We start from the raw sequence: 25,850 nt of genomic DNA on the forward strand, positions 1-25,850 counted from the left end.
AGCATTGATGGTATTCCAGAGCGAACGTTATGTTGGAGTATCGGGGTGGAACATGAAGCTTCCAATGGGCTGTTTGATGAGATGCCCTCTCAAGCCCGGCCTCATTCTGGGATCTATAACTGACAAGCCTTCAGGGTTTCAAAGGGCTTCCAGTTGCTTGAAAAGCAAAAATAAACAGAAGAAGCTCGTATGTCAATAAAGAGAGTCATTAAGGAAAGTAGGGGCTTTTAATATGAGGCAATGTCAGCACAAGGAGACGTATACAAAGCTGGGTCATTTTTAGAATTTGGTGAAGGCACATTATTCTTTTGACAATAAGAATAAAGAAAGCAATTAGAAACTCCTGGAAAATCAAAAGCTGTACAAAACAGCCATCACCCAAATATAAAGCAAATGAAAATATGGCAAGCCTTTGAGTGGTTGATGGAGCCTAAGGAAATTGAATACATGTGACCTTGATGCATCCTTAGCCACCCTTTGAGTGGCCTGGGCATCACGACACTGGATCAGAAGGGAAGGAAATATAATCCTTGGGTACATATTCCTTCACTCAGCAGTGGACTATACTCATAGTAATATTGGGTTATTAATTTTTTTTAACCTTTAAAGCTGATCTAAGGACAAAATGCAACTGTCATAATTATGACTTCAAAACAGCATTTAAATATTATCATCTTTTAAAATGTAAGACTATTACAGACAGGTTGAGAGGTAGATGAATGGGGGGAGGGGAAGAGGAGAGATAGGAGTGGTAAATTTCTCATTTTATATAGTGGGAAGGCATTAGATGGTGTCTCCACTCTATGGAGTAGGAAGGAAGATGTAGTGTTTAGAGCGCAAATGTAACCAATAGAAGAACCAAAACTATTTTAACTAGCAAAACTCAGGAGGAATGGGGGAGAGAAGAATGGGAGCGTGTACGAGAGTTAAAACGTGATTTTCCATAGAACAGTGTATTTTTTTCCCAAGGCTGTCACAACAAAGTACCAAAACCCAGGTGGCTTAAACAACAGAAGTTTACTGTCTCACAGTGCTGGAGGCTGGAAGTCTGAGATCAAGGTGTCGGCAGGGCTGGTTCCTCCGAGACTGTGAGGGAGCACCCGCTCTATGGCTCCTAGGTTCTGGGGTTTGCTGGTAACCTTTGGGGTTTCTTGGCTTGTAGATGCATCACTCTAATATTTGCCTTCACCTTCACAAGCCATCCTCCCCTGTGTCTTTACATGGTGTTCCCTCTGTGTCCCTTTTTTTAATAAGGACGCCAATTTTATTGGATTAGGGCCCACCTTAATGCCTTCATTTTAAATTGATTATCTCTTTAAAGACCCTATTTCCAAACGTCATATTCTGAGGTACTGGGGGACTTCAACATATCTTTTTGGAGGGAATACAATTCAACGCGTAGCAAAGAGTCATAGATATTGTCTAAAAGTTTCTGTATCAAGACAAGGTATTCTATGCATATAATTTAGATTTATGCAGGTCAATATCACTTCAATCCAGACAATGGGGCCCCAGCCCTGAGCCCTGTGCTTTAGAGGGCTCGGCCCTGACTCTAGCGTACAGTGCCAGGTTTAGAAGAATTTCAGATAACAAATAGGGTCTTTTTTTTTTTTCAGTATAAGTATGTCGCATGTAATATTGGGGCCACACTTATACTAAAAAATTATTGTTGTCTAACTGGATGTCCTGTATTTTATCTGGCATTCCTACCTGAGACATGCCTTTCAAGGGGACTTTTCCACCTAGATCCTACACCCCAACTTCTGAAGCTGGGGCCATGGAATTCTCTGCCCAAATGAAACGGCCTGAGCCTGCTTCCAGGGCCTCTGTAAATCTTTTCACCCTGACCACTCCTCCCCAGGCAGAACTACACCAGGGTGTGTGTACCCCTAGGCCTGAGTCAGTTCGAGGGAGGTAGGGAATGTGGACAGAGCTTGGGTGTGAGGGCTGCGGTGTTCACTTCCCTATGCCTAGGGCCCCTCGTGATACAGGATGGAGCCTGGGGTGGGAAGAGAAATAGGACAGCTGTAGGCTGGGGGTTGGCGGGTCGGGGGGTCCTCTGCCTGCCTGTCTAGTTCTAGGCTGGGACTCCAAGGAGTACAAGAATTCTAAAGTTGAACTTGGCCTTCAAGTGGTTATGAAGGTACATTTGTCAAGGTAGGAGAATAGAACATATTATGTAGCTTGCAGGATTTACAACTTTTAAATATTTAGACATATGTTATGTGCACCCACAAATGTACCCTTGCCCCAGGTCCTGCAAATGTTCTGGGCAGGCCTGATATGTGTAACCACAGCAGAACTAAAAACAGACACCATCCCAAGTTGTTGCCTCTGGGGAATGGATGGGGGAGGGAAGGGTGGGAGGCAGAGGACTGTAGTATTTTGTATTAAGCCTCTCTGTCCATTTGATTTTCTGTTGTATGATTTGCATTCTTTACCTTGTTATGAAAAGTATTCAAGTTCCCAGTTCCTCCCTTAAGCCGTCCTGATCCCCAGCTCACACACCCTTCTCTCAACCCCTACACCCCATGCTGTGCAGCATTCTGTCCTGCCTGGCCCTCTCCCAGAGGTCTTTGCAGCCAATGCCACCTCCCCAGGCCGACTGGCCTCCTGTCTCCTTGTCTTCCCCTGAGAGGTGGCCTTGGGCCGAGGTCAGCATGGCCCTGTGACCCTGCCTCCCCGTGGTCAGCAGCCTTGGCTGGAGCTCGTCTCCTCCCTCCATCTCCAGCTGGTGCTCCCCACTTGTACACCCTAGGAAGCCTCTCAGGGTTGGGAGAAGCCTGCAGCCCTGACTGCAACCTCTTTCTGCAGGTTGGCGTGGAGCAGCACAGCATGGAAACCTCGCTGCAACCTGGCCTGTTGATGAGAAGCGGGTGTCCTGAGGGCTTTCTGCTGTCGGCGAGATGCTCCACGCTCCTCCTGGCTGGCCCCTCCTTTCCCACCCCTGTTCTCTCATGTCTCCTCCCTGCCTGCTCCCCTCTCTCTTCTTTTTCTCTCTCTGCCCTTGTCTCCCTATTTCTCCTTTTGTCTCTTTGCATTACTCTGTAGTCCTCTGCCCACTGCCTCTATTGCACTTTCCAACAAGGCACGGGGACCATTGCTACTATTTCAGACCCCAGACCCTGCTTCATACCTGGTGTTAAACTACCTCCACCCCACCCTCTAAATCTACACCCGCGTCTAATCCTGGCCTTTCAAGCTGACCCCTAACAAGTGGCCTTGGCCGGTTCCTGTGCACCATAGCTACTTAGGGACCGGGATCCTGACCTTATATCTCCGGTCCCAGTCTAGAACCTTAATTTAAAGACTCACTCATTCACAGCACTCCCCAGTCCCACCCCTAGCCTTTGAGAAGGCCTGGGGCTGAAAAGAGATCTGCTATGTGCCCTGGGTGTGTGGCCAAGGTCTGAATTTCTGGAAATTGTGGGATTGGCAGGCAGAAGAACAAAAATAATTCCAATGAAATATGCCGCAGTTAGTGCCGCTGCTGAAAACGGCCCCTGCGAACTAAGGGAAAGGTCAGGAGAGGGCAGAGAGGATGGTACTAGGGGGCAGGAACCAGAAATGCCAGCTAGAGAGTGTCCAGTGACAGAGAGGGCAGTGCCACACAGAAGGGAGGGGCCGGGGAGGCCCTGGGCAGGTGGAGGAAGGCCGGGGGGCAGAGGGTTCCTGCTAGGAGACTGGAGGTCTTTCTTCATTCATTCATTCAACACTATTTACTGAGCACCTACTAAGTGGCTGACCCTTTGGCAGGCACTGGGGGTATCACAGTGAACAGAACAAAGTGCCCACCCACGTGGAGCTCATATTCAGACTGGGGAGATGGACAAGAATTACCCTCACAGATGTGTCAGAGGTAAGTGTTAGGAAGAGGGATGGGGAATTCCCCGCTGGTCCAGTGGTTAGGACTCAGCGATTTCACTGTCATGGCCCGGGTTCAATCCCTGGTCGGGGAGCTAAGATCCTGCCAGCCGAGCAGCATGGCAAAAAAAAAAAAAAAAAAAAAAAAAAGGAAGAGGGACAAATAAAGCAGGGTGAGGGGACAGAGTGACAAAGGCTGATTATGTAAGGTGGTTGGGGAAGGCCTATCTGGGAGCTGGCATTTGAAAGCCTCCATAGACTAGAGGGAGTGAGCCCTACAGAGTCCAGTTTGAGAAAAGAACAAGAACAGTGTCCCTGATGTGGGAGCAGGTGATGTGTGAGGCTGGACACGTTAGCGGGGTGGAGATGGGGCCAGACAAGTAGCCAGGGGCAGATCAGAGAGGCACCTCCCGGTTTCCAAGGTCTGAAGAACTGAGACTGGAGAAGAGCCAAGAGGCCCTCACACCTGAGCGAAGCGGAGGGGTGTGTGGAGAGGAAGGCGGAGGGTGGGAAAGGAAACGGGAGTGAGGGCATCGTGGTAGGGTCAGCCAGGGGCCAGGCCGGCTCTGCCTGGGCTGGGGCCTCTGGGCTGAGGCTGATGCAGGGGAGGAGATGGGGCCTGGCCTGCCGGCCCTACCCACAGCCTCGGGAACCCACACAACGAGCTGACGCTCGAGCCACCCCACATACCCGCAGTGTGCGTGCACCAACAAGCACATGTGGAAAATCAGCACAGGCTCACATGCGTGCAAACAGAAATGATTGTGTGTGAACGCACGAGTGCACGCAGACTCTTCATGTGAAGGTAGACATTAGAAATTCTAGAACCTCAGGGCTGAAGGACATCAGACCATCTCATCTGACTCCCACATAGGACAGAGAAACTGTATTCTCAATGGCCCAGGCCGGACTCTTCCTCCTGGGAGACCCACAGGCTTAACCAAGTCCCGCCAGGAGCCGCTGAGCTTCCTCCCAATTATTCCAGCAAGCTGTGTGGAGGGAAAGTGGGGTTGGGATCAAGACCAACCTGCCCTCTCCACATGATGGCAACAGCCCCCAACCACGGCTGGCCACACATCTGAGCGCCAACGGTCTCCTTCTTCTCAGAGCCAATTTCAGGGCCCAGCAGACCCTCTTTCTCCATCTCCTTCTCTGTGTCATCCTTTCTCTACCTTCAGGTCTAACCCTGGCTGTCGGTGATTCTCTGCTTTCTTTCTCTCTTCCCCCATCTCTGTCTCCCTTCTCTCAGTCTCTCAGTTTCTCTCCAGTTCCCTCTCTGCTGGGCTCTGTCCCTCTCACTCTATTTTCTCTCTCTCTCCAGGATCTTTTTTTGCCTTCCAGGAAAAGCTGACGTGGCCCCCTGGTCAGCTGGAGTGAGGCCCCTTTGGGGTAGTGGAGTCAGGCTGGCTGAGCCTCTGCAGCAGGAAAGGGATTGGCCGCCCTGGTGGGAGGGGAAGGCAGGAGGAATGGGAGGAGAAAGGGCTGGGCTTCTGCGGAGGGCTGGGGAAGGGGGAGCAGGAAGAAAAACTCTGTGGGAAGAAGTGAGCACCACCTCCCCTGCTAGGGTGATCAACTGTCCCAGTTGGCCTGGGGCTGTCTGGATTTTAACACTGAAAGCCCCGCATCCTGGGACTGTTGGTCACTCTACCCTGAGGCCCACAGGAGCCAGGATGGGGCTGGCAGGATGGGCTCCCAGACCTGACTCCTCTCCTCCCGCTCCCTACCTCCTAATTCTCCCTTCCACCGTTGCAGGGCTGCTGAGGCTCCAGGGATGGTGGAGGGGTTTTAGGGTCTGAGAGAAGCTCTCTAGCCCTAGGCCCTTGGGCCTCCATCTGTGATCTGGGGACAGTCAAGGTATCCACATACTCACCGAGGACCCCCATCTCCAGGTCCACAGGGAACTCCAGGCTGGGAAGAGGAAGGGGAGCCGACCTCCGGTTTGTGTCCTTGCCTGCTCGCATTATTTCCTGTGGGATGGGCCTTTCAGGAAGAACTTTCCGTCGATGAGGGGATGACGGTGCAGGGAGAGCGGGGGTGCTGCCTAGGAGTTGATAATGCCAGTGCTTGGAGTTGTACCACCGCTTCTCAGGCTCGGCAGGGAGTGGCCCTGCGTGGCCCACTGTGAAGCGCCTTGGAGGACACCATGTTTCTTCGTAGAGGCCCACTGGACCCTGACGGCCCTTGTCCTATTGTCCTTCTTGGTAGAGGTGGGGCACACTGCACCCTCAGGAGGTGACGGGATCTGGGCAGATGGGGAAGAGCTGTCAGTGTCCAATGTGTGCAGACTCAGTTTTCCCCGGGTGGGCAGGTCCCTAGGTCCCTCTTGCTTCTCCTGCCATAGCACCACCCCGTTCCCCCTGCCTCCACCCCTGGCTGTTCTGCATGGGATTCCAAGGGCAGCCTAGTGTTGGGCTGCCATCAAGCGATGGGGAATGGGGATGAAAGGACCCCCAGGAAGTCTGGTAACGTGCTCACTCACCCAACAGAGTGTGGGTCTCCCACATTGTACGAAATATTCTTAAAATGTCCTGTTCTGAGGAATCCAGTCTGGGCCCAGGGTTCTTATCTGTAAAATGAGGGGGTGGAGAAGGTGACCTCCAAAGTGCTTTCATTTCCGGCAGCTGATGCCCACCCAACTCACCCATTCATTGAGTCAAGGGGTATTTACTGAGTATCCTCTCTGTGCCAGGGGTTAGCAACTGGGAAGACAAGATGTCTGCCTTGAACAGGCTTCCTCTCTAGTAGAGGGGTCTCCCATTAAACACATGAGAATAAATTTATGTCAAGTGAATTAACTGAGAAAATCTCTAATACGAAAGACAGTTCCAAATAAGTAAGCTAACAGAAAAAAAAAATGCAACTTGAAGAAACCAACAATGCAGATAGAAGGAAGCTTTAAAAAAAAAAGCTATTATTAATGTCAGAGAAATACAATATATACACATGAAGCAAGAACTGGATGCACATCAGAAAATCTACAAGCAACAAATGCTGGAGAGGGTGTGGAGAAAAGGGAACCCTCTTGCACTGTTGGTGGGAATGTAAATTGATACAGCCACTATGGAGAACAGTACGGAGGTTCCTTAAAAACTAAAAATAGAATTACCATATGACCCAGCAATCCCATTACTGGACATATACCCAGAGAAAACCATAATTCAAAAAGACACATGCACCCCAATGTTCACTGCAGCACTATTTACAATAGCCAGGTCATGGAAGCAACCTAAATGCCCATTGACAGACAAATGGATAAAGAAGATGTGGTAGATATATACAATGGAATATTACTCAGCCATAAAAAGGAACGAAATTGGGTCATTTGTAGAGACGTGGATGGAGTTAGAGACCGTCATACACAGTGAAATAAGTCAAAAAGAGAAAAATAAATATCGTACATTAATGCATATATGTGGAATCTAGAAAAATGGTACAGATGAACCAGTTTGCAGGGCAGAAATAGAGACACAGATGTAGAGAACAAACATATGGACACCAAGGGGGGAAAGCGGTGGGGGGGGCGGTGGTGGTGGTGTGATGAATTGGGAGATTGGGATTGACATATATACTACACTAATATGTGTAAAATGGGTAACTAATAAGAACCTCCTATATAAAAAAATAAAATTAAAAAAAAAAGAAGAACTGGACACAATATCCTCCCCCTGGAGGCTGTTAGTGTTGGGACAGCAGAGCCCAGGGAGCGACACTGCGTCCCCAGACAGGCAGCACCTAAGGTGGGGTTTCAGGCACTTGGGAGGCCACAGAGAGACTATTTCAAAAGGAGCGATGTCCTTCAATCTTACCTGGCTGCCAGGTGGATAGTTCTGGGTAAAGGAACCGTCTCTGTGAGCCTGAGTGTCTCAGAATCCCAGTCTGGAAACTGAAGCCCAGCTGGTTCCTGTCCGGAGTTTTCTTTTACCCGCTTGGAGCCCAGTCACACCCCTGCCTTCCGCCCACCCCTCCCAGCCCAGTGGGGAGCCAGGGCTGGAGCCTTGGAGCCTGGGGACCTCCCAGGACAGCCCAGCCTCAGAGCCAGCAGGCAGGCCTGACATGGGCGGGCCAGGAGGATGTGTTTTCTTACAAAAACAGCTCTAACGTTTTGGCTTCTTACTGAGGCTTCGGAGCATCGTGGGTGTTTTATACACTTTGGCCTCAGCTCTTCACTGGAACACACCCACCACACACACACACACACACAGTCACAGATATGCACACTCACTTCTACACATAAACATGCACACACACACGCCCAAATATACAAACAGACCCACATACACCCACACAAACGCAGAGACACACAAAGACTCAGCCTCACACCTACACAAATACACACACCCAAACATTTCCAAACACACAAATTCACCCATACATGGTCTCACACCCACATCCACACAAACACACATACAAACTCATCTGCACAGAGATGTCACGCCGACACTCAGACATGCACACACAAGTGGACACACAATCCCTCACACAGTCTCAGCTTGGAGAATGCCCCCACCACCGTGCGTTTTTTTCTTGCTCAAAGTGAGGTTAGAAGTCTCCCACCTTCCACGGGATTCAGTTTCTCACCCTTCCCCCCACAAAAATCCTTCTGGCCACATCTTTTCTTGGGTCTCGTCCAGCTAGTGCTGTGTCTTTAAGGAAGTTGAAGCTGCTAAAAGTGAGTGAGAGAGAGAAAAAAAAAAAAATCAAAAAATTTGGCATCTTTTCCCCCTCAAGTTTCTGGTGTCACTTATGAAACACGGGTCCTTGTTGTTGCAGAGAAGCAGTTGTTTTGCTGGAAGGAGGAAGTACACGGGCTGCCTGGGCTCCCTTCCTGCAGCCTCCTCGCAGCAGCCGGTCTCAGGTACCCTGTCCGGATAAGGAAAGGGCAGGCCCAGGTGTGCAGACTGAAGGTGGGGCAGGGGCCAGGTTGCCCCTTCCTCCAGCACCTTCATCTTCCCTTGGCCCTGCACACTGTCCAGGGCTAACTCTTCCTTTGTTGCTTTTTTGGTTCCATCTTAGAAGAGGCTCTGCTTGACTAAGAAAAAGTAGTTTGAAGGTAAGCCAGCTGGAAGAGGGCTCCAAGGGCCAGTGGGAGGAGAGGGCAGCCTGCTGGGCACAGGGGCTGGGCTCCCCTGGGCACTTTCCTGTTGGTTTGGGGTGCTTGGGACAACCCTTTGCTTGGATCTGTCCAGGGGGGCCTCAGTCCCTCTAACAACCGCAGCCCTGGAAATCTCAGCAGTATTTGGGTTGAGCCACTGGCCTCACCCAAGCCAGCTGAGAGGTCCTGGCAGGGGTTTATTTAGGCAGCTGCCTGGCGTAGTTTGAACCGAATAGGCCAAGGGTGTGATTCTGTAGAAAGGGTCTGGTGTCTGCTGTGGTCACGGGCTGGTAGGAGCGGGAGAGCGGTGGGTGGGGCGGATGGGGGTGGTGTGCACTGCACAAGGGGCCTTGTCTAGGCCGGGGCAAAGCATACCTATGGGGGGCTCTAGTGGGAGGGACTGCGGCCAGGATGTGGGAGGGCAGGAGGGAGGTTCTGCCGAGTGCTGGGGGGAGGAGGTGGCTGGAAAACAGATTTCAAGCCATAAAGTCAGCTAGGAGCTGGCCGAGGCAGGGAGAGCTCTCTGCTCAGAGAAGGAGCTGGGGTCCTCTTCTGTCCGGTCTTCACCCGCTCCTGACTGCATGACCTCGGGCAAGTCCTGGACCTTCTTTGGGCCTCAGTCTCCCCTTCTATAGAATGGGGGTGGTGGGCTAGGTGGTGTTGGGTCTTAGCTGGATGCTGCTGGCAGGTCCTTCTGATGGGGAAGAGCTCTGGGTCAGGGTGCTGAGAGGGACGAGTGCCTTCTGCGTGTCCTCGGGGTCACCTTGGTGGCATGTCTTCTCTGCAGGAGGTAGGATGCAGGAGCTGCGTCTGCTGTGCTGGGTGGTCCTTGTGGGCCTGGTGCAGACCTGTCCCGAGTCCTGCGACTGTGGGGAAAAGTACGGCTTCCAGATCGCCGACTGTGCCTACCGTGACCTGGAGGCCGTGCCACCCGGCTTCCCGGCCAACGTGACCACATTGAGCCTGTCGGCCAACCGGCTGCCGAGTTTACCAGAGGGCGCCTTCAGGGAGGTGCCCCTGCTGCAGTCACTGTGGCTGGCGCACAATGAGATCCGCAGGGTGGCCGCTGGTGCCCTGGCCCCTCTGGGCCAACTCAAGAGCCTGGACCTCAGCCACAATCTCATCTCTGACTTTGCCTGGAGCGACCTGAACAACCTCAGTGCCCTCCAGTTGCTCAAGATGGATAGCAACGAGCTGACCTTCATCCCCCGCGATGCCTTCCGCAGCCTTCGTGCCCTGCGCTCCCTGCAGCTCAATCACAACCGCTTGCACACGCTGGCAGAGGGCACCTTCGCACCGCTCACCGCGCTGTCCCACCTGCAGATCAACGATAACCCCTTCGACTGTACCTGCGGCATCGTGTGGTTCAAGACGTGGGCCCTGACCACTGCTGTGTCCATCCCAGAGCAGGATAACATCACCTGCACTTCACCCCACGTGCTCAAGGGCACACGGCTGAACCGCCTGCTGCCGCTGCCTTGCTCGGCACCCTCGGTGCAGCTCACTTACCAGCCCAGCCAGGACGGCGCCGAGCTGCGTCCTGGCTTCGTGCTGGCGCTCCACTGCGACGTGGACGGGCAGCCAGCCCCCCAGCTCCACTGGCACATCCAGACGCCCGGTGGCACCGTGGAGATTGCCAGCCCCAACGTGGGTGCCGATGGGCGTGCCCTGCCCGGTGTCCTGGCAGCCAGCAGCCGGCCACGCTTTCAGGCCTTTGCCAATGGCAGCCTGCTCATCCCCGAATTCGGCAAGCTGGAGGAGGGCACCTATAGCTGCCTGGCCACCAACGAGCTGGGCAGTGCGGAGAGCTCGGTGAACGTGGCACTGGCCACACCGGGCGAGGGCGGCGAGGATGCACTGGGGCGCAGGTTCCATGGCAAAGCGGCCGAGGGTAAGGGCTGCTACACGGTTGACAATGAGGTGCAGCCGTCGGGTCCTGAGGACAACGTCGTCATCATCTACCTCAGCCGTACTGGGGGCCCTGAGGCTGCAGCAGCGGGAGGAGGGATCTCTGGGAAGCAGCCCCCAGGGCTGCTTCTGCTGGGCCAGAGCCTCCTCCTCCTCCTCTTCCTCACTTCCTTCTAGCCCCACCCCCACCCAGGCTGGGCTGGAGCAGGCCCAAGGCCTCGCTGACTCCTGCCCCTGACACCGCAGCCGTCCCTTACAAGTGCTGCAGGGGTCTGGGCTCGGCGACTCTCGAAGCCTGCATCGGGGACTTCCCATCTTCCTACCTCCCTTTCTCATCTCTTCTGGAACACTCACCGCCCCAACTTCTAGACTTGCTCAAAGCTAGTGACTAGGACAGAATTTGATCCCGTAACTCACCGTCTACGGTGCTAATTGCTGCTAATCACAATGCGCATGCTCCCTTCTCAGGGGCAGCGTGCTGACAGGACGGTGCCCTAACCAACGGCGGGGTGGGGGGGGGCGGCACTCACTGATGGAATTCTGGGCACTGGGACTGACAAGCTGCTGAAGGCTATGGGTGGGGCTTGGGGCTTGGAGCTTGGCAGGGAGGTAGGCTGAAGCAGACAGGGCACAGGAGATGTAGAGTAGGATGTAGCGGAAGTGGCTGGCGTGGCTTTGAGGCTCTCTGACCTGCTTGAGCTCCTGCTGACCTTTGGTGTTCTCTGACGACTTGGGGGCTTGGGAGGCTCTGCCCTCATCTCAGACAGGACTGGAGTATCCAGAATGTCATTCATCTCCTCACCCTTCCTCCCTCAGCGTGCCCCTCCATCCTGGACACCTGCCCTGCCTTCCTCTCCAGGTATGCATCTGTAGCCTGCCCCTCCAGAGAGGTCAGGCAGCCTGGGGGCGGCAGAGAAATAAACAGCATTTCTGATGCTCCCCTGCATCTGCCTGGTGTTTTGTCTGGATCTAGGGGCCCCCCGGTGGAGGATAGGACTGGAAGGACAGCCAGCCTGTCTGTCCACATGTTCCGGAGCCTGTGGGGCAGGGAGGGGTGGCCCGGTGGTGGGCTCAGGGCTGGGTTGAGCTGTGGATGTTCTCCTCCACCCCCCCACCTAGCCCACGGCACAAACAGGGGCATGAGCCTGACAACCATTGCAAAGGCTTCCCTGGGGTCCCTGAGCAGTGGCCTGAAGGAGGTGTTTTGGAGGGGGCATGGGGGAAATCAAGTGCCTGGGTTGTGGCCTCTCTTCCCAGTCCTGCTCCTGGAAGAGATGTTAGGGAACAGTGAGGAAAGCGGGGACAGGCAAGGCAAGATGGAGGGGAGAGAGAAGGGAGGAGAGAGGCGATGTAGGATGGGGTGAGAGGGAAAGAGAAAGACCCAGAGAGACTGAGGACAAGAGAACATAGTTGAAGGAGAAGTCAGAGGAAATGAATGGTACTTCCTCCCACATTTCCAGAAAGAGGAAATAGTATTCCTGGAGGAAAGTCTTCTCCTCACAGATCAGGGGGATCAGGAACTGACTTGGTGGGTGGAGGGCCTGGCAGCAACCTGTGGGTCTCTTAGGATGAGGTCAGAACCTAGAGACCGTAGAACCTGTGCTGGGTCAGAGATGCGTCTCTCTACTGCCTTCATCCCTGCCCCTTTCCCGATCAAAGGGTGCTATGCATAGGGACAAGACCCCATGAGAGAAGCTCTGAAGCCTCTGACTAGAGCCCCCAGAACTGCTGAGTCCAGCAAAGTGGAGGCAGGGAGGCCAAGGAACGTGGGGTAGCAGTTGTGAGCCTTGGAGGCTGGCCAGCCCCGCTTCCTCCTCCTTCCACATACAGCACCTCCCCATCCCCCCTGGTCAGCTTGTAGCTCCTGCTGAGCTGCTGTCACCAGAGTACATGTCAAGGATGACTGCACCTCTGATGGAAAGCAGCAGGATGGTGCCGAGTCCCCTGTGCTGTGCCGCTTTGGGTAAGTCACTGCCCATCTCTGGACTTCAGTTTCCTCAGAAAACAAAGGATGGGCTAGGATATGGTAACTCATTGACTCTGATTATCTAAGGCTTGATAATCCTAACCCAGCTTGGACCCCTTGACATCTCTGGCTCCATTCACAGCTGAGCAGGCTTGGCTTCTTGGAGCAGGATGTGGGCCTAAGACCTGAGTCGGGGGCAGCTGGGGAACATTTGTGCTCTGAATGAACTAGCTACTCGCTTGTTTTAAAGTCATCCATGGCCCCCCATGCCCTCAAGGTGAAGCCCGAGTTCCCCAGCCAGATGTTCGTGGCCCCTCTGACTGGCTCTCCAAAGTCACCCCTCCCCACCTCTCTTGGAATGGCTAATTAATTGTTCCTTTAACAGTCGGTAATGTCTCATCCTCTGTACGTTTACTTATACTGTTCCATCAGTCTGGACACCCTTCTCCTGTTCCTCACTTGGCTAAGTCAGCTTTTGAGAGTTGGCTGAGGTACCACCTCCTCCAGAAAGCCTTCCTGGATGCTTTTCCCTCACCCCCCCAAATTGGACTAGGCCCCCTCCTCTGGCTCACACAGTCCTGAGTGTCCAGTGTCCCAGCCTGATTACACTCTATTATGACTCTGTTTCCATATTAAGGGCAGAGACCCAGTCTGCCTTCTCATTCCTGAGACCCCGTCAATCACTAACACAGGGCTAGGAAGACATTTTTCAGTGGGCTGCAGTGGGATCAGACCCTGCCCTCTTTGCCCTCTTCCTGGGCATCCTCGAAGGTGGGTTGAGGCTCCCTGGCCCTGCCTGGCTTCCTGCAAGTTTGAGGCCGTAGCTTGGGTGCAGGAATGTGCTGTAATTGTGCAGATATTTCTGGAGGCCCCACTGATCCAGCTGTGTGGGGTGGCCACATCTGCCCCACCCTCGGTAGCCCCAGCCCCACAGTGGCCCCCAAACCCTCACTCATACATGCCCGCACCTCAGTCCCCAGCAGGGGGAGGGACCCCCTCAGCTGCCCTCCCTTCTGCATACTAGTCTCCGCCTACCTCCGTACCTTTATTCATATTGTCTCCCCATCTCTTGAAATCTCTTCTCCTCCCCAAATCCTGCTCATTCTCGAAGACCCAGAATCAGTCCTACTTCCAAAGTCAATGCTCACACAGCTCAGGGGTGGCACCATAGGTCCCCAGTCTCTCCACCACCCCAAGGGATGTGGCCATGGTTCCTGTTCTGCCCCCCACCCAATGCCCAGCCCAGCATTGACCAGAGTACCCCAACCCCACCCAAGCCCCATAAACAGTGTTGACTGACTGAGATGCCAGGCGGTTTTCCCCACGTACCGCTCCCCTTCAGGAAGACTGTTTCTTGGGGACAAGTTTATTACAGGGGACACACTAACCTCTTTCATAACATCTAAAGGCATACCAGCTACAAAAATATCAGGCTCTCAAGTGTGGCCAGCTCAGTGTGGGGCCTGGTTTGAGCCGTGACTGCTGCCAGGTAGGAGCCCGCGGCTTCCTCCTGGGTTGCCTTGCAGGCCACCGGGCCCCCCAGGAGAAGCGGGGAAATCTGCAGGAGAGAGGAAGCGCTGTGTCTGGTCACGGTGGTGTGTTCCAAGGCTGACTGGGCCCAGCTGGAATCCTAGGTTGTCCGGACCTGCATCACCAGCCCCGGTCAGGAGAAGGCTTTTGTGAAGCCTGAAGGCTGGCGGCAGAGCCAGCGTGGGGAGGGGCCTGGATGTGGCCGATCCACTTCCACTGGCTCCTGGACCAAGGGCCTAAACCACCGATTGCTTTCTCCAGAGCCCTAGCTGGCTTCCCAAGGTCAAGGGGGCAGACCAGAGCCTTCCCAAGGCTTGAGGCTCATAATGCTGACAGACTTCCACCCAAGCAAAGCAACCCCCGGCTGGCCCTGAACCCCCGGGACCTGCTGACAGAGCTGGTGCCAAGCAGAGAGGCTGCCATGGCTGGAGTGATGACTCTGGGAGAGCTGGGGGGGGAGTGGGCTGGGAGGATGGGAAGTGCTCCAGCACAGGCGGTGTGGCCTCCCCCACCTTCAGGGCTGGGCACCGTTGGCCCGGGCATCTGATAGGGCTGTCTTCCGGAAGGCCTGCAGGGCTGGGTTGTGCAGCAGCGTGTATGCCAGACCCCAGCGGGCCCTGCCTCGGCCTACCCTGGGCCCCGCTCCCTTGGCCACCCGGTCCTTGGTCTGCAGCAACTGCATCCCTGAAAAGAGACCTTCCGTGAGTCACTCAACACACACCCAGCCAAGCCCCACCCCCAGCACCAAGACCTGAGCAGAGTCTGAAAACCCCTTGTGTATGTAGGGTGAGGGAGGCCGAGACTGGGGCTCCAGGTGCCCGTTCACAGGGTGGGAAGCCAGGAGAGTGTGCGGTGCAGAAGGGTGTTTGTTGAGGCTCAGGTGTCATCCTCTGGGTGGCCAGCAGAAGAGGGAAAGGATGAGCTCTGTGGAGGGGGCTGGAGGCAGGGCTGGGACAAGGGTCTGGAGCCAGCGTAGCGTCCCCCTCCCTACTACGCACGTCCCAGGCAGCAGGGCGGGGGAGGACGTACTGCTTAGGAGAGGCAGGGGCTGGCCTGGGGTGGTAGGGGTGACAGAGCCCCTTAGCTCTGAGACTGTCTCATTCTCCACGTGAGGAGTGAGTGTGTGTGCACACACATGACAGAAAGTGTGTGTATGTTAGTATTATGGGAAAAATTACCCTGAGACGGACCCGGAGAATTCTCACTTCTTCTCTCCCACAGGCAGCCCAGAGAGGAAGTGGGCACTTTCCTAGCCCTCTCTCCCTTGCGTTGCTGGAGAGGGAGCGTGCCTCCTTCCTGGGAGAAGCCGGGTGGGCTCAATTCCCCCCATTCCCAGTGGAAAGGCTCACCTTCCTCTTCCTCCCCCAGACTGAGGCCATCCCGGGGGACCGTGCGGGGCTGGGGCCTCCGAGTTCGCAGGAGCAGGGCACAGAAGGCCGTCAAGGCTGGATGTGACTGGCTGACCTCCATCTTCAAGAAGTTGCAGTATGTGTGGTAGCCTGGGTGGGTGGGGAAAGGCAGTGCTAGTGCGGGGGGGGCCCAGCCGGCACCTAACACTGACACAGGGAGTGCCCTGCACACCCTGCACGCGAGCACGTGGGCACCTGAGCGTGTTGCACGTGCACTGCACATGGCCCCCTCCACAGACCCACAGCTTGGGGTTACAGACATCCTCTGCAGAGACTAGGTCAGGGCAGACCCTCCCGCACTGCTTGGGCAGCCTGAGCATCCCCTGCCCCCAGCTCCTGCCCAGTAACCTTACCGGGGTCGAAAGTGGCGGCTCTGGGTGGCAGCAGGCTGAGGTCCATCTGGCCAAGGTGGACAGCATTGTAGAGGGCGGAGAGGAGCACTCGCCAGGCGGCCATCGTGGCACCCACCAGCACATTGATGGGGAAGAGAAGGAAGGTGGCCGCGTAGAGCGCTCGCCTGGGGTCGGGGGGAAGAGAGCTGAGGCAGGTCCTCACACCGAGTCCCTTCCTCAGCGTCAGTGTCAGACCTAGATGACCACAACTGCCGTGTATTTGTTGAGAACACCTCTGTGTACCCATCTTCTGGGCTGGGTCTGCTCTCTCCACCCAGCTCACCCATCCCACCCATCTGGGAGACAGAGGCCCAAGAGAGACTGGGTGACTTAGCTAAGGCTGTCTGGCTAGTCAGTGGGGTTTAAGTCCAGGTCCACCTGGATCTTTCTATGACCCTGGTGTCCCCACCTCCCTCCTCTGGGTCCCTTGTCCACCGACTCTAAGTCTCTCCTGGGGCCAAGGTCCTCCCACAGCCTAGCATAGAAATAATATTTCTGTTAACCTCCTTCCTGCAAAGGGGAGAGCGGTATTGATCCCCAAAACAGGAAAGGCTCATGGGGGTATTTCTGGCCCTGTGACAGGTAAACAGAGAGGTATTTTGGACTAAGCTGGGTCACTGACCCCTTTTAAGACAAGCTCTTTTTACTGCTCACTGGGCTCCCCATTAGAGAAAGGGGAAAGATGGCAGACGAGGGAGAAGGGCACAAAAAGAAAGCCACCGAAGAAGCAGCTGAGGGCCTAAGGGATGTGCAAGCCCAGGAGCCACCTCACCGGTTGGTCAGCTCTGGACGTCCATGGTGAGTGTCTAGGAAGACCCAGTGGGCTGCCATGTTCTGCAGGGTCACAGCCAGGGCCAAGGTCAGCCAGAAGGGCCTGTGGGGGGTGAGGGGATGGGGAGGGTGTCATTATTAGTGGTCCTCGGGGAAGCGGTCCCAGAGCCCTCGGCCCCTTGCCTCACTCACCATGAGGACTTCAGGGACCGGAGGAGCAGCAGGTTCCTGCCGTGGAGGACGGGCATGAACACCAGGAAGGCAAGGGCCAAGGTCCCCAGGAAGAAGAGGATCTGCTGCACCAGGAGCCCTGCCAGCATGGGGAGGAGAACAGGGCAAGGCATCAGCCCACCCTTGCCACTCCCAGGAGCCCAAGGCTTTGGAACTGGGCAGACCTGGTTTCAGATACCTGCTCTGCTGCTGCTTAGCTGTGCCACCTTGAGCAAGTTATTTTACCTCTCTGAGCCTTGGTTTCTTCCTCTGTAAATAAGGGGATAGCAGCCCCTACCCAGGAGGGCTGTTGTCAGGATCCAATGAGACAGTATCTGTGGCAACTCTTTGAAAACCACAGAGTGCTTTGCAAATGTTATTTTCCCCCAGTTGCTCCTGAGTCCTTGAGGACAAGACAGTATTTGAAATTAATGTTTGCATTCCTACTGGCCAAAGCCTGGCACATGGTAGGTACCTGAAAGTTGCCTATTGAAACAGTTGGCTAATTGTTTACATGGGATATGTACAAAAGGGTTTCAGAGGCATAAAGTTTACCTATATGAGGAATTATGACTTTTGGTGCTAGTGATTCGTCTACCCCTTTATCATCTTCTTCCACCTCTGCCAGCAAGGTGAGAACTGAAGGAACCATCGGCAGAGGGAGAAATCAGGCCCTTGCTTTGGCAACAATGGCCCCAGCCCCCTCACATTTGCAAGGACTTTATTCACTGCAGTGCCCAAGGGGAGAATCAGAAACTCGGAGCTTGGAGGGGTCCTTGAAGTTAATCTAGTCCAGTTCTCTCAGAGCAGGGCCCTCCTTGCGGCCCCCAACCATGGCCACATAACCATGCTTGAATACTCCCAGTGACAGGGATGACCTCCTGAGACAGCCCATCATGATATTGCCCTCCCTTACAAGAGCAGGAATATGCCTCCTCGAACTTTCCAGCCCTGGGTCCCCTTCTGTGTAAACCCCTGGTGGCACCCAGGAGCCATCCTCATACCCCATCACGGGTATCCTTTTAGCAAGGGCCCCTGCACCTACCCCCCCACCCCACCTGTGTGGACTCCCTGAGGGCAGGGAAGGCAAGGTGGGTCCCTCCTCTTGCTTCTGCCCCAGAGCCAGCTCCAGCACAGGCAGACGCCCAGAAGCAGCCAAGACCTGCTGAGCACCCTCCCCTCCCCCACTCGGGCCAGTGGGGCCTGCCGAGGTCAGGTGGAGTGGGCAAGGGGGCGCTCACCAAGGCAGGTAAAAGCAGTCTGGTAGGCGGTGAAGCTCATCCAACAAAATATGGCCTGGCGGGAGGGGCGAGGGCTCTGGGGCCGGGGGCCCAGGTCCAGGGCGCCCCCTCGGTGCAGAGCTCGCAGGTTGGCCCTGGGGTGGGAGTGAGGAAGCCAACGATCTCAGGGAGCACACACGCTCCCTAATTTCCTGCTCTGGGCCAGCCTCTGGCTGAACTCCCAGTCTAAGTATAACCCACAGCCATGGGCAGGGTAGTCCAGAGCTGTGGGAGCCCAGAGGAGCTACTAACCCAGCCTGGGAGATCAGGGAGGGCTTCCCGGAGGAGGTGATGTCTGAGTTGCGTCTTAAAGGATGAATAAGACTAAGCTGGTGGGGGGCGGGGCAGGGATCAAGGGAGACAAATTAAGGCAGAAGGCTCAACCTGAGCCAAGTCAGGAACGTGGGACACAACAGTAGGGATGGAAAGTGATTTGCAGCTCGGCCATCAGGGCAGGAGGCAAGGTTCCAGGCAGACAGAGGCTTGAGGGCCTTGATATGCCAGCCTAAGTAGAGCCAACCCTGTGAGAAAAGATCCCGGGGCAGGAACCCTGAGGCCTGATAAACGTACAGCATACGGACCAGCTCCCTGCTAAGTCCCTGGCCCTCCCCTCCCCACCCACTCTACTCCCAACTAGAAGCTTCTCTCCCTCTCTGCCCACATTTCCTCAGTGCTCCTTACCATTCACCATGAAAGGGCAAGGTAGGCGGCTTGGCATTCCATGTCCCACAATAATCTCTCTGGTGCCCCAGCGCCAGCCCGTCCACTCCTCACCCACACTTCACACTTGTTCTTGCCCACACAGTTCCTCCCGCCTGTGGCACCCTTCATCCCTCATCTCCATTCCCAGGTAGCATGCCAGCTTTCCCAGGTGGCCCCACGCCAGCCCTTCATCAGCCGTACATCAGTCACAGATGTTTCTCCAACCGGACAGGGATGCCCCACCTTCTCCACCCACCACAGGGCAGCTGGGCAGCTGGGCTCAGTAACAGCCTGGTCCTGCAGGGACTCTCCCTCCCTCCAGCCCCAAGTTTTTCCCCACAGGCCTCCTGGGTCAGGGGTCCTGCAGGCCCACAGGGCTCTGACCCCTTCCCCACGTCTGCACCGGGTAGGAGTCAGAGCCTGTCACTAACCTGTGTGTCACCAGCGAGCGGGTCAGCATGAGGAAGGTGAGCAAGCAAGACAGAACCAAGGCCGAGATGTAGCAAACTGGAAGGTGGAAAGGGAGCAAAATGGGAGGTCAGGGCCTGGGGGGTCTCCTGGGAGACCCCGAACTGCTGCCAGGGTGGTACCTGGGTGGGAGTTATCCCTGCCCCACGCCCTACTCTGAGCGGAGGCCTCTTGTCACATCCCCTATTCTCAGATCCAGTATAAGTCGATGACCTTGGTTGACCAATACTGCCAGGTGACATCTGGTGGCCAAGACAGAGAGAGGCCAGCTCTGAGGCTGCAGACCTGGCCCTCACCCTGGTCTTGCTGCTTCCATTGCTGTGTGACCCCCAGTGAGAGACTCCATCCAATGTGGCATCCGCCTTCAGCTCCATGGCTTCCTGGCTGTGTGGGCTTCAGGGGGTCATTTCATCTCCCATCCTCAGCTTGCCCATGCCGGGCACACTGCTGGGCTGCCCATCTCCCAGCATGTTGTGAGCCATAAAACCCCATCAGGGCCTGCATCAATGGCCTTTGTTAAGATGTGAGCGCCCGTCAGTGTGGCCTGAGTCCATCAGAATGAGGGAAGTGACCACTGCTACCCATCTCCTCCCCGGGTCACCACCTTCCCTGTCCATGTGCACAGATCATGAGTTCCCTGTATCACCAGCAGCTGGGGGAGAATGCATGGTGTTGTGAACAAGCCTGGCATTTAGCATAGCAGGGATGCAGGGCTACAAACCTTCCACCCTATATCCACATCCAGTCTTACTCAACACCCTCATAGCAACCCCACAGGAGAGGCACAGGGAGACATGGGACCAACAAAGAAGCTGAGACTCAGAGAGAGGGCCTGACCCACCAGCCACACTGCTAGGAAGTGACAGAGCAAGTGGTGCAATCATTTCCAAGCAGACCTAGAATGAGCCCAGGCTGTCTGCACTCTGATCTCATTAGTCAGCCAAGGGAAGCGTCCCTGGTTCCCATCAGAGACTCAGGAGGGGAGCAAACACACACGGGAGAGGCAAGCACTAGGTCCTTGTAGCCACAGGTTCTGGAGATGTGGGTCTCAGCACTGACAGCATATTAGGATCACCTGGAGCTGTTCAAATTCCCATGGCCCAGGCTGTACCGCAGGCCAATTACATCAGAATTTCTGGGCATAGGACCCAGGCCGTAGCTTTTGGGAAAGCAACCCCGGTAATTCCGATGTGCAGTCAGGGTTAAGAACCACTGAACTGGGTTTGTTTTTTTTTTTTTTCAAAGACAGAGCCTTAATGATCTATTTCAAACAGCAACTGATTGAAATCAATCAGCCAACGACATGTGTAGAGTTCCTGCTACAGTGGTTCTCAAACTCAGGCTGGCATCAGAATCGTGGGGAGGGCTTGTCCAATCACAGAGGCTGGGCCCCACCCTCAAGGTTTCTGAAGTCTGGCTTGAGCCTTGGGATTTCTTACAAGTTACCAGGTGATTCTCAGGCACAGCCAGTATTGAGGATGACCGCTACAGAAACCTGGGGCCAATCTGCCTGTCCCTGGCTCACTCCTCCGGGGGCAGAAGGGGGCACTTTTCTGAAATGTAAGGCTAGGAGAAAGCCCTGGGCACGTGCAGCTCTGCCCTGTTCCATCTGCCCTCCTAGAGCCAACACGGTGCCAGCGAAGGTACATTCTGGACTGTTTCTGCCAGGAGGTGAGGAGCCTGCCTGCTGAGCCTGCCCAGGTGAGTGAATAGGTTAATTGGGGTGAAGGGTTAGCAAGCCCCCTTGGCCCCAGCCTGGCCTTTGGTCTCCATTTGTCTACCTCTTGCTCCTCTCTACTTCAAATGTTCCAAACTTGGGTCCCTCCTAATCCTGGTACCCATAAAATCTTCCTGCACTTTGCCTCCTCTGGGACTCTGCACCTTCCCCCTTCTGGGCCCTGATTTTGTGGATCAGTCTGTCTCCCCTACCCAACCAAGCGCCTCTAGGACAAGGTTGCCTTTAGAGCTTCAGCACCCATTTTGCAGGTAGGAAGATGGAGGTCCAAAGGAGTAAAGTGGCTTGCCCGGGTCACACAGCTGGTAAGTGATGGAGCAGGAATTCTAATCTAGTCTGCCTGACTCAGAGTGTGAGCTTTCTGTGAATGATGCCAGGTGCCAGGTGGGCAGCCCTAAAACAGGCTCTCAAAGCTCAGAAGACATTCGCTTCTTAGGCTAAGAACCAAAGGGTCCCCAAGCTCAGATCTAATCTCAGTTCCATCCCTGGCTTGCTGAGTGCTTGGGGCATATCTCTAATCCTCTTGGGCCTCAGTTTTCCTTGTCCGTGAACTAGAAGGTTGAACACTGATCTGTTTGACCCCTGCATCCAAGGAGATCCAAAGTGGGAGCATTTGGGCTTGGAAACTGCAGCATGTGATTAGAAGTGTCAGGTGTGTTGAGTAGAAACCAAATCCATTGTCCTGGACATGTCACTTCCTCCCTCTGCCTTTTGATTTCCTGCTCTGTGAGATGAGATCAATGATGCTGACCTAACAGGGCTGCCGTGAGCAAGGTGTGAGCTTGGATGTGGACGGATGTGGGCCATGTCTGCTCCTGCCTGTGGCCCAGATTGCAGCCAACTTGGAAAATCTCCCTGGAGATGTCATTTTCAGCCCATCCAGAACTTGTCACCTGTCTATCTTGTGGGCTTTGGTCACAGTTCCAGGGAGCAGACGCACTCAGGAAAGTGGTGGGAGTGGTGGTCGGGGAAGGAAGCAGTCACTGCACACACCTCTGCCCACTCCTACTCCCTCCCTGATGGTAATGGTAAGGAAGAGCTGCAGAGCAATCACACCTCCACCTGCAATACTGGCAGCCTAGGCTCTGACCATCACATGTTACTCCTCAAGAGCCAGGGTGCCTTTGCCAGCCAGGGACTCCCAAGCCAGCAGAGGGTGCAGGCCCCATGACACCTGACCACCAGGCTTTGTCTCAAGGTGATGGAGAGCCCCAGCCTGGGCGTCAGGAGATTGTGTTCTTCTCTTGGCTCCCGTCTGCCTGGCTGTACAACCTCAGGCGATTCCTTCCCCGTGTGTCAAGTGAGGATACTTCTCAGTCTCCTCCACAGGGCTGTGGAGGTGGCGTAGGTGGGAAACAGGGCTAAGGGCTAAAGGAGGCATCAGACCACAGAAGGGGAGACTAGTATAGTTCCCGAGCCCAGGAGCTCATTGTCAAGGGAAGGAAGGAGAAAGGAAGTGCCTGGAGGACAGGGATTGGGGAAGAGAAAGCATCCGCCCTGCCAGACCCCACCCACCTGCCATGAGGATTAGCTCAGAATCCTGGCGCACTGTCCCACTTCACTGCCTCCTTTTCCCCTTCCCCACCCGCAGCAAAGGCCCAGGGCTGTCCCCTCAGCTCACACATACCACACCCTCCCCCATCTCCACGCCTGCAGAGCTGGGCAAAGTCACTCGGGGTGGGGGTGGGAGACACCACACAAGCTAACAGGGGCCCGCTGAGATGACCTTCAGGTCTCAGAGACTTGGAACTGGAAGGTCCAACCACCCCAATTTGGAGATGAAGCAGCCAAGACGCAGAAAGGGGAAAGGACATGCCCAAGGACACCCCGCATGTCCGCAGCACCCGGGACAGAGCTCAGGTATCCCAGCTGAGGTCCCCACTGCCGGCCCTTGGGGGCTCCCGAGACGCCTCACCTTCCAGAGCCCACAGGTAGTGCTTCACCAGCTCCACCACCTCCTGCCTGTCCTCTGAGAGCACGATCCCAAAGCCAGCCAGCAGGTAGGAGACGTCCGTCGTGATCCCTGCCCTCACCTTCTGGATGGTGGGTACCACGCCCACCAGTAGCAGCAGGGCCACCTGGAAGAACCCCCAAATCAGGGCGGCAGGGCCTGGCTGTGCTCACACCAGGCACTCCCATCCCAGGAAAAGTGTTTTCTGAGACTTCAGGGAAGAAACTCTGGCAGCACACGGCCGCATCCACAAGCCCATCACCCTCCACAGTGTTCTTATCTGTCCCTTAGAGCAGCATCCTCGTGCCTCTAATCAGCACGTTACAAACAGATACGACTTTAGCCTCACAGGCCTCAGATATGCTTTCAAGCAGCACAAGTATATGTGTATACCTCTGACTGCCTATCAATCATCTATCTATCTAAACTTCAGAATATAAAACTTCCAATTTTTCCATGTTGGAGAAAGCAAAGTGTCCTATAAATGAGCACAGGCATTGAAGCTGGACAGACCTGGATTCAAATTTTGGCTACCCTGAGATATTAACTGGAGGAACTTGGCCAAGTCAAGTTCATCTCTCAGCCTCAATTTCCTCCATCTGTAAAATGGAGAGAAATCATACCTACCTTCCAGGGTTTTTGATTTTTTGTTTGTTTTTTTTTTCTGGGGGGGGGCGGTAGTGGTGGTGGGGATTTATCAAGCACATATTATCTCACTAAATCTTCCCATCTAAAAGGAAGTAATTCTATTTCCTTCATTTCACAGCTGAGCTAATTGTTTCAGGGACGTTGAGTAACTTGCCCAAGGTCACTCAGGAGGTAAATAAAGGAGCTAGGATTTAAATCCACATTTATGTGACTCCAAAACTCGTGCTCTGACCCTATGTGAGCCCAACAAGAGTTACCATTCCCTCTCTTCTGGGTAGGCCAGCATTCCCAAGATGGCCAGAAGCAGCTGGGCAGGATTTTGGGTGGGGCTTTTGGAGAGCTGAGCTGAGGGCCTGAGCCATCTCAGGCTTGGGGGCTGGGAGCAGGGGTCCAGAGGCAAATGGCACTACAGAGGCAGGACATACCTGGTAGATGGCCGTCCCTGTCAGGGTGACTGAAAGCACCAGCTTCAGGGGGAGTCGGAATCCTGCAGTCCCCAAAAGGAGGGGTGTGGTGAACCCCAGCACCATCCAGCCCCGGGAGCCCCATCCCTCCCAAGAGGCCTAGGAAAAGGGCCAGGGCTCACAGGACCCTGGACCACCAAGGCCAGGCCAGGGGCTTCCCCTCGTCCCAAGCTGGGGTTGTTCTTCCTGATGACAAGAGTTTGGGGGAAAGGAGCGGACCTTCTACTGCAGCTGTTCTGTGCAAAAGAGGGGTGAGGTCACCTGTCACTCTCGACCTCAGCTCCCCACGCCATACCTCGATGTGGAGTGTAGATGTAGTGTCTGAAGTAGATCCAGGCCCGGGACAGGAAGCCCTGCTTGGACGTGTGGGAGCTGCAGAAAGACCCAGGCAGGAGGGAGCTCTCAGGAGAAGCCCCTGCCCTGAGCCTGGGCCCCAGGGTTTGGTTCATTTCTCATCTCTGCCCCACCATGCTGCCCAGTGCCAGCCTCCCAAACAAGCCTGCCTGCCCAGGCCTGTCCCCTGGCCCAAAGGGTTTGCCTAGGACCTCACCTGCTTTTCAGCTTCTTCTGGCAAAGGAGGGTCCTCAGATATTCTTCAGAGTAGTTGTTCTGCAGCCCCTGTGGCGACAGACAAATGGACAAGCAGGTGGGACCTGTCTTGAGCCATCCCTGGGGCCCTGGCTCAGGATACCATAGTAGGTGAGCATACAAACCTCTTGGCTGCGGTGGAGTACAGAGAAGGGCCATCCCGTGGGGACGAGGTCCATGCCCCCCAAAGCTGCCCTTTCCTCCTCCGTAAATAAAAGACTAATCAGTCTCTTATCTAAGAACTCTCAATGCAGGGAAGTTCTTCCTAAGGTCTATCTCCAACCCTCTCCAGCTTTACTCAGTCACATCACATCACTGCTTTCCTCCTGGCCGTCTGGCCTCTAGTAGCTAAGACTGAAGCAAAAGGGTACTTATGTCCCACGAGCACATCCCTGACCAGGACACGGGATAGGGCCATTTCGGGTCAGATCCCCCCAGCCCTCTCCTACTCCAGGGAGATCACAAGGGTGACCTGATTTGTCTAAGCCACATTCCAGGCCTTAAACTCCCTGCCAAGTGGCAGAGGCCCACAGTAAGATGCAGTGAACCCCTGGCCCCTGACGATTAGGAAAATATAGGCCGTTGTCACCTGTTGCCATGGCAACCTTGGGATCCAGGGCAGGTGCGGGTCAGCTCAAAGCTTGACTGTGTCCTTTGAGGCTTAAAACTCTTTGACCAAGGGCCAAAGAGGATTTTATTTCTCCTAAGACTTCCCAAGAGGAAAGGCATGCAATGGAGGGAGAGGCCGAGAAGATCCCTGGAAGAGAAGGGAAGGGCCTGGACGAGGTGCTGTGTATCCTGGGGAGCTGCTCCCCTCTTCTGAGCATCTGAAGGGCAGTAGTGACAAGTACTGAGGACCCTACTGCTACCCT

At 54.9% G+C, this 25,850-nt stretch overlaps 2 protein-coding genes across 12 annotated transcripts in view; one reads left to right on the forward strand and one right to left on the reverse strand.

Annotated features, from left to right (window-relative positions):
• The first annotated feature begins 8,601 nt into the window (after positions 1–8,601).
• Positions 8,602–11,810, forward strand: ISLR (immunoglobulin superfamily containing leucine rich repeat). 3 transcript variants are annotated; one of them, XM_082387323.1, is made up of 2 exons: positions 8,602–8,914; positions 9,744–11,810. In XM_082387323.1, the coding sequence occupies exon 2, from the start codon at positions 9,752–9,754 to the stop codon at positions 11,039–11,041; it is 1,290 nt and encodes a 429-aa protein (XP_082243449.1). In that variant the 5' UTR covers positions 8,602–8,914; positions 9,744–9,751; the 3' UTR covers positions 11,042–11,810. The 3 variants fall into 3 exon arrangements, with proteins under 3 accessions (XP_082243449.1, XP_082243450.1, XP_082243448.1); XM_082387324.1 differs by lacking the exon at positions 8,602–8,914 and adding an exon at positions 9,141–9,246; XM_082387322.1 differs by lacking the exon at positions 8,602–8,914 and adding an exon at positions 9,419–9,547.
• A 2,325-nt stretch (positions 11,811–14,135) lies between these two features.
• The window catches only part of STRA6 (signaling receptor and transporter of retinol STRA6), a 29,383-nt gene continuing 17,668 nt past the window's right edge, over positions 14,136–25,850 (reverse strand). For all 9 annotated transcript variants that reach the window (XM_082387303.1, XM_082387297.1, XM_082387300.1 and 6 more), the window contains 11 exons: positions 24,941–25,008; positions 24,686–24,762; positions 24,352–24,413; positions 23,243–23,405; positions 19,556–19,631; positions 18,384–18,517; positions 17,125–17,242; positions 16,934–17,035; positions 16,123–16,286; positions 15,710–15,859; positions 14,136–15,044 (listed from right to left, as the gene is read on the reverse strand). In XM_082387303.1, the coding sequence (XP_082243429.1) occupies positions 14,875–15,044; positions 15,710–15,859; positions 16,123–16,286; positions 16,934–17,035; positions 17,125–17,242; positions 18,384–18,517; positions 19,556–19,631; positions 23,243–23,405; positions 24,352–24,413; positions 24,686–24,762; positions 24,941–25,008 (1,284 nt within the window). In that variant the 3' untranslated portion in view covers positions 14,136–14,874. The remainder of the gene's footprint in view (positions 15,045–15,709; positions 15,860–16,122; positions 16,287–16,933; positions 17,036–17,124; positions 17,243–18,383; positions 18,518–19,555; positions 19,632–23,242; positions 23,406–24,351; positions 24,414–24,685; positions 24,763–24,940; positions 25,009–25,850) is intronic.

This window comes from Balaenoptera borealis (assembly GCF_965194805.1).
Source record: "Balaenoptera borealis genome assembly, chromosome: 3".
Lineage (NCBI taxonomy): Eukaryota > Metazoa > Chordata > Mammalia > Artiodactyla > Balaenopteridae > Balaenoptera > Balaenoptera borealis.